At 47.6% G+C, this 8,202-nt stretch overlaps 1 protein-coding gene across 1 annotated transcript; it reads right to left on the reverse strand.

Moving 5' to 3' along the window:
* MRPL48 (mitochondrial ribosomal protein L48) lies at positions 1-7,458 on the reverse strand. Its single transcript, XM_083171354.1, has 8 exons — positions 7,398-7,458; positions 7,260-7,312; positions 5,877-5,917; positions 3,729-3,817; positions 2,754-2,923; positions 1,002-1,104; positions 646-735; positions 1-242 (listed from the first exon to the last, which is right to left on the reverse strand). The coding sequence occupies exons 2-8, from the start codon at positions 7,310-7,312 to the stop codon at positions 168-170; spliced, it is 621 nt and encodes a 206-aa protein (XP_083027480.1). The 5' UTR covers positions 7,398-7,458; the 3' UTR covers positions 1-167.
* Between the last annotated feature and the right edge of the window lie 744 nt (positions 7,459-8,202).

Consider the following 8,202-nt stretch of genomic DNA (forward strand, 5'->3'; position numbering starts at 1 on the left):
CATTTTTATTATAAATATTACATGTACATGTTCTCAGGAAGCGTCCACGTCTTCTACACGGACATCAGACGATGCTCTGCTGACACCCAGTCCCTCACACTCCACGTCGCTGCTTCTCCATCTCAGGGACCTTTCCGGGACTACGCGTCAGTGGATGTCCTGGGACCTCAGTACATGGATGCCCTCAGGTTCTCCAGATCTGGACGAGACTTGAATCTCTCCAGGTAATCTACCTCCGTGTGCTGGGGAGGGGGGGATATTACATCAGTATCAGAGACGACGGAATTTACAAACAGTCACAATAACTTATTTACTGCCCCAATAATCTGCCACGTGTAATGACCAGCTAATGTAATGACCATGTTATGACCATAAAACTAATGAGCATTTAGGAGATGTGAGGTGACTACACGATACAATGAGGTCTCCTGCATTCTGTCCCTCGTGGAGCCAATTTATATCACAGTGCATCAACAAGCATCAATATGGTGGGGTTGTCAGTGCCCCGCTCATCTCCTACTGTATCTATTTGTGATTGTCTGGGACAAAAGCCATAATGATTGTAATTACACATAATAAATATTCACCTAGTAAAATACAGTAAAAGACGTTGGGAAAACATTTCCTTTAAAACATTTCCTTTACCTCTTTCACCAGAAGTTGGACGCCCTCAGGTTGGTTCATCATCAGAACTTCCAGGATAATAGGAGCCAAAGTGGCCCTAAGCCCACTGACCTGCAGACCAAACAGGAGACGTTATGGTACAGTCACATATACTGCACAGCGCTCAGAAACATAGAATGTGATGGCGGATAAGAACCACTTGGCCCATCCAGTCTGCCCGCCACGGATAATGGGCATATTCCTGATCAGTGTCATACAGGCTAACAGCTGGGGGTGGGTCTTACTGCACTTCTACATAAATACAGTATCGTTATATCGAGTACCCCCCTTACCAGAGAGAGGGAGCGGAGAATAACCAAGTGTCACATTCTACAGACCTGTACGACTCTCTCGTGGGTGGTTAGTACAGAGTCCAGAAACATCTTGTTCCCCACATCCTGCAGCAGCATCACCTCTTTAGTCTTGGTCGGCATTGCGTAGCTACAGAGATACAGACTTGTTATGCAATGGCACCCAACAGCAAAATAATATTCTGTAGTGTGACAACCTAGGTAAAACCAAGGTAGGATGACCCCCATCACTACTCTGCACTAAACCTTGCTCCTTCCACTGTATACAACCTCATCTACAGCAGCATTAGTTCAGTCTGTGGCTTCCTGCTGCCTCCATTCCCCTCTTCACATCATGTCACTGCCCCTGTCACATGCAGCCCTGTCCTCACTAACACATCACTCATCTCCTGATTTACTCTGTGCTGCTGGGGACCCTGCTCCTCCCACTATATAACTCTCAGTCTGTGGCTTCCTGCTGCCCCCATTCCCCTCCTCACATCATGTCACTGCCCCTGTCACATGCAGCCCTGTCCTCACTAGCACATCACTCATCTCCTGATTTACTCTGTGCTGCTGGGGACCCTGCTCCTCCCACTATATAACTCTCAGTCTGTGGCTTCCTGCTGCCCCATTCCCCTCCTCACATCATGTCACTGCCCCTGTCACATGCAGCCCTGTCCTCAATGACACATCCCTCATCTCCTGATTTACTCTGTGCTGCTGGGGACCCTGCTCCTCCCACTATATAACTCTCAGTCTGTGGCTTCCTGCTGCCCCCATTCCCCTCCTCACATCATGTCACTGCCCCTGTCACATGCAGCCCTGTCCTCACTAACACATCACTCATCTCCTGATTTACTCTGTGCTGCTGGGGACCCTGCTCATCCCACTATATAACTCTGTGGCTTCCTGCTGCCTCCATTCCCCTCCTCACATAATGTCTCTGCCCCTGTCACATACAGCTCTGTCCTCAATGACACATCCCTCATCTCCTGATTTACTCTGTGCTGCTGGGGACCCTGCTCCTCCCACTATATAACTCAGTCTGTGGCTTCCTGCTGCCTCCATTCCCCTCCTCCCATCATGTCACTGCCCCTGTCACATGCAGCCCTGTCCTCACTGACACATCACTCATCTCCTGATATACTCTGTGCTGCTGGGGACCCTGCTCCTCCCACTGTATAACTCTCAGTCTGTGGCTTCCTGCTGCCTCCATTCCCCTCCTCACATCATGTCACTGCCCCTGTCACATGCAGCCCTGTCCTCACTGACACATCACTCATCTCCTGATATACTCTGTGCTGCTGGGGAGCCTGCTCCTCCCACTATATAACTCTCAGACTGTGGCAATATGCTGCCTCCATTCCCCTCCTCACATCATGTCACTGCCCCTGTCACATGCAGCCCTGTCCTCACTGACACATCCCTCATCTCCTGATATACTCTGTGCTGCTGGGGACCCTGCTCCTCTCACTATATAACTCTCAGTCTGTGGCTTCCTGCTGCCCCCATTCCCCTCCTCACATCATGTCACTGCCTGTCACATGCAGCCCTGTCCTCACTGACACATCACTCATCTCCTGATATACTCTGTGCTGCTGGGGACCCTGCTCCTCCCACTATATAACTCTCAGTCTGTGGCTTCCTGCTGCCTCCATTCCCCTCCTCACATCATGTCACTGCCCCTGTCACATGCAGCCCTGTCCTCACTGACACATCACTCATCTCTTGATATACTCTGTGCTGCTGGGGCACCTGCTCCTCCCACTATATAACTCTCAGACTGTGGTGACTCACCTCTCATCCACCCGAATGGACATCTGGTTGAAGAGGTTATGGATATACTTGGCAAAATGTTCAACATACATCATGTTGTGTCCGGAGACGGAGAAGTTCAGGGAACCGTACACATAGTCCGTCCCGGGTTTGATCTCTTTTTTCTGGAACCTGCTTTTCCTCTTCTGGTCCTAGAGAGGGAATCAAACACCAGTAAGCGAAGACGAAATCGGAGGCATCTAGTAACATGCGGGATAGATAAATGCGTCTGCTGCTAACTAGAAGGTATTATTATTATTATTATTTTATTTATAAGGCGCCACAAGTGTTTCGCCGCGCCGTACAAAGGAACAATACAGGGAGACAAAACTTGGCATAACACTGAATAAATAACAAAAATAGAGTACAAATAAAGAGCGCCACAGATCAATACACATTACAGCTTAAATGTAAGTAGTGAGGACCCAATCAACATACAACTAGAGGCTAGATGCCAATGATGGAGATGAGTATGCAGACGAAGATGGTGACTGAGTGTTGGAGTATAGGAGAGCTGTGAGTGACATGTGAAGAGAAGAGGGCTCTGACAACAGGAGGGAAGAGGGCCCTGCTCAGAGGAGCTTACAATCTAGTAGGAAGGGGAGACAGACAGATTACAAGAGGTGCAAGCGAGTGGTTGGTGGTTAGATAGCAGGATGTAAAAAGGCAAGGGGTCGGAGAACCAGCTGGTTTATGCAGTGGAAGGGTACGCTTTGATGAATAGGTGAGTTTTTAGTGCCCGTAGCAGGCATTAAGGGGCACGCTAGGCAGCGAACGACAGCTGCCCTGTAAGCCACACTGAATCACCCTGTTAGTCCTGGAGGTGAACGAGAACCTGATGCGGTTAGTGAGATCAGCAGGAATTTGGGCCTGATTATTGTCTAGCTGTGTGACTCCGAGAGATGAAGCTGGAGAACTGAGTGAGAGAGGAAGAAGATTACACCGTGCAATCCTTACCGTCTCCGGTGGTAGCAGGTGCCGGTATCTGCCGATTCCATGTGTAGGCTGGGACCTGTAGTGTCTCTGGCTGTCCTGTCTCAGGTGCCCTGTATATGACAAGAGAACACGGAATAGATCACTGTAATAATCAGTCAGTGGAGACCTTTAAGGACCGGAGCAGTTTTCCTTGGGGCAGCCAAACTGGGATACAGTCATTGGGTCACCACCAACTAGGTCGACAAGCATTAGGTCAACATGCAGATAGGTCGACGTGAGTTTAGGGCAACATGGGTCATTAGGTCGACATGGGTTAGGTCGACATGGGGAGTTTTATGTTTTTTTGAGCCGACATGTGCCAACAGGCGGTATTTAATGCCCTACCATCCACTAGGGCATGGTGGGAGACTAGTATAGTGTGCTAAGCCTAGCGAGGCACCGTGCCCGCAGCAAGCCATGCGAGGGGACGCGGTGCTACGTTTCAGTGTTTGTTGACATAAGGGTAAAACAATAAAAATACATGTTGACTTTTTCACTGTCGACCTAATGACCTTCCTGCATGTCGATCTAATGGTGTCAACCTAATGACTGTCTAACAACTTGCTGGTGACCAACTGATCCACATTGTATTATACGTCACACACCCATTACATATTATACCACATGCCATAATGAACATTACACATTATGCCACATACTGTAATGCCCATTACACATTATGCCACACACTGTAATGCCCATTACACATTATGCCACACACTGTAATGCCCATTACACATTATGCCACACACTGTAATGCCCATTACACATTATGCCACACACTGTATAGCCTATTACATATTATGTCACATAAGGGTACTTGTGTACTACCACGGCGCCCACGATATTTGGTCACATAACATATAATCGCATGGCATACACCTGATGCACTGCGATGCGATTTAAAATTGTATAAGCCCCCTATACGATGTTTAATTGTATAAGCACCCTAATGGGGGCTTGCAATGTTAAATGCACCCCTCGCGGGCTCGCCACGCTTTGGGTTGGCGTTGATAGTGGGGGTGCCGTTGGGGGTGCTTTTAACAAAGTAAGCACCCAACACGTTTAATTAACTTATAGGGGCCACTTTCAACATGGTAAAACCCTTTAGGGTGCTTATACAATTTTAAATCGCATACCATTGTATATGCGATAGAATGGCATACAATTCGATGGTATACAATTTAAAATTGTATAACATCGCATCGCATACCATCGTATGCCTTATGGTCTGCGATGCGATGGGCTGCCAGGGGTAAATGCTTGTTGCCATGGGTTTAACATGCTCTACCTCGTTGCCATAGGGGTTAACCTGACCTCCGGCTCCTGATCTCGGCAGCCCCAGTGCTGGCATCTACTAATAATCACCGTACTGGAGCAGCAGTACAGGACCATGCAGTGTTGCTGGGGCTGCCGAGACCAGGAGCCGGAGGTCTGCGGGAAGCTTCTGAGTGCTGCTGCTGGACCCCGTCCTCCACACCGTGCGCTCACCCTCCCTGCCAGCGCCTCTTGCGCTGCCAGTAGGCCACCATCCTGCCTGCCACCGTCCCTTCTGCACTGTGGCCGTTGCTGCCGTACACTGGCCCAGACGCCTGCTGTCAGACACTGACTGTCCAATCCGACCCGCCCAAAAGGTACGTCCGAGTAAAATATGTGCTATATATGGAAACACTGTTGGGGCTCTCACACATAGCGGGATAGCTTCAATTACCTGAAAACTAAAGGCCTGATTCAGACCTGTGCGCTGGGCTGCGAATTCTGCGCATATACAAGGACTACCTGTGATGAAAGCCAGCGTCTCCCCCCCCCCCCCCCCCTGTTGACTGTGTGGAGAGGCGCTCAGGTGTGGAGAGGTGATCAGGTGTGGAGAGGCACAAACAGAGCGGCGCTTATATATGGCGACCATTTATTTAACAATTATCTAAACATATACACCGCAGGCTGAGGACGTCAGGTCGGATAGATGCAAATGAAAAAAAAAGAAAACAGAGCAACCTTAAAAAAAAACTCTTGGAGTATTTTACATTAATATATATATATATATATATATATATATATATATATATATATATATATATATATATATATATATATATATATATATATATTAAAAAAATCGAAATAACTTACTCGCATCACCGCAGAGAAGCCCATTGCTTCCTGTAAGCCTTCTGAATAGAAAAAAAATACATATTAGTCTAAAAAATTAGTCTAAAAAAAAAATTTTTTGGAATACAACATGTTGATCATAATCTAGTGATGCCAGCAGTGACGGGTCACATCGCCATTTTTTGCACCTATTTATCTAGATTTTATCCGCCAGAGTAGTGTTATAACAATGCACCCCTCTGCTGAGGTGTCTGTCCATGTACCACATCAGAGATATGTAGATGTGATTCCCCCTTGTTTGCTAGAGGACACTAGTGCGCGAGATGCTCAATTGCATGATCTGGGGATATTTCATTACGCACATTACATTTGGACTTTGTTATAAAAATGTAGATATTTGGCAGAAGAAATCACTGCCTGGTATCAGTGCTGACCAGCAATATATCGTACGCCAGAAATGTGCCTCTAGCATTGTCTGTGAGCTCCACTCAGCGGCATACAGAAGAGGGAGGTAGGACTGATAGCGCCACTGTGAGATTAACACACATACCACCATAGCGGGCAACCGGGGACAAACACAGAGATGTCTGCGGTTTCTCCACAGTACACCTCTTGTTAAATTTGCAGTGTGTGTGTGTATAGGAGTCCATTTCTTCTGCGCTCTTCAAGGCAGTGTTGATGGGTTGCTCGCTGAAAGCCAGCGATGCAGAATTTAGCAGCCACCCAGGGCATCGTCTCTAGTGTTCATTCTAGCACCCGCTGTCTTTGAAAACTCATATTCCTCTTCCCTGCATGGGGTGTCGCTGTCTGCTGTAGTGCTTCTAGCACAGTGTGGTCTGTATATCAACACTTGGGTTACCAACTCATCCCTTTAATCCGGAACACATATTAATTACACAGGTTCTGTGGCAGTTTAAAACCAGGTGAAAGCCAGCCACAGAACCTGTGTAATTAATATGTGTCCCGGATTAAAGGGATGAGTTGGTAACTCTAATCAGCACTGATATGCAAACCAGACCTGTGCTAGAAGTAAGAGTGAACATAAAGAGACAAAAAGACAAGCCAAACTATATCAGTCGGGGTGGAACTACAACTCTCAGCATGTGCCAAATTGAAAAATATATTAAAATAACTACTTTCCAGGGATATTAGCTGCTATGTGGAAGACATGGGAGCACTACTACCACCATCATGCTCTGTGACATGGGGAATATTTTCTTTAATGATATTTTTGATAGTTGTATTTTTTCTTTTTTGCATTTTAAGTCACTCTTATCAGCATAAAAGCCCGAAAAATAAGAATATGTTATGGGAATTGCATGTAATATTATTGGTCAGTGTTCTATATATGAAGAGCATGTAAATGTGTCATTGACAGCTGACATCTTTGCTGGGACTTCTTACTGGCAGAGAGCCGCGGTGTGTCTGAGCAGGGGGATCCCACTGGCAGGCAGCATCTGGGGGGCATAAACACAGGCATGAGACTCTGAACCCACCTAGCCCTCTCCCAGCTCACCCCCAGAACCATAATGCTCACCTCACCTCACCGCATGGGGGACAGGATGTGTATTGCACACTATGTCCGTCACGGAACTCCTTCCCCGGGAGCCGTCACAGCAGGTTCCGCCTCTTATGTCACAAAACCCTCCTGCTAGTACACGGAGACATTGGAAACATGGTCGTGATGGAAAACATGGGGATTACTACTGTTATATTGAAATATGTGAAAGTGACTGATTGTAGTGGGGGGGGATGCAGATAGTATTCCAGCAAACAGACCACCCCCTGTATCTCTCTCTCTCTCATTCTCATCTCTCTCTCCTCCCCCCTCCCCTGTCCTCACACTCACTATCTCTCTCTCCTTACCCTCCCTCATATACCTCGGCCCTAGGGATTGTCATTGCATCATTAAATAAAAGACATCTTCTTTGCCTTCTAGGGTGGCGTTCCAATGTTTGCCGCCATCGAATGGTAAACATTTGATGGTGTTCCGATGGTCCCAGCCATGCTGCAGTTGTTCTGCGCATACGTGGACAAAGTGAAGATGTTTGCGCAAATCAATTTTTGTATCAAATTCATGTGATGCAATGGTTGCCATTGCATCATTTGATGGTGGCCTTCAGTCAGATCAGGGATGCCTACCTTTGGGCAGACCGTTCTTTTGAGGCAGGGGGCGGGGTAGCTGACGGGGTAGGAAAGCAGCGGAGCTAGAAAGGTATGATTCATTTGGAGGCGTGGTCAGCGCAATCCTTGTAGCCGCTCCCCCGCCGTGCAATGCCGGTATTTCAGGGGTGGGGCTACAATGACGCGCTATGTGGGTGGGGGAGGTGCAGGAGGGGCACAGTTT

The sequence above is a fragment of the Crinia signifera genome, chromosome 2, assembly GCF_055691185.1.
Source record: "Crinia signifera chromosome 2, ASM5569118v1, whole genome shotgun sequence".
Classification (NCBI taxonomy): Eukaryota; Metazoa; Chordata; class Amphibia; order Anura; family Myobatrachidae; genus Crinia; species Crinia signifera.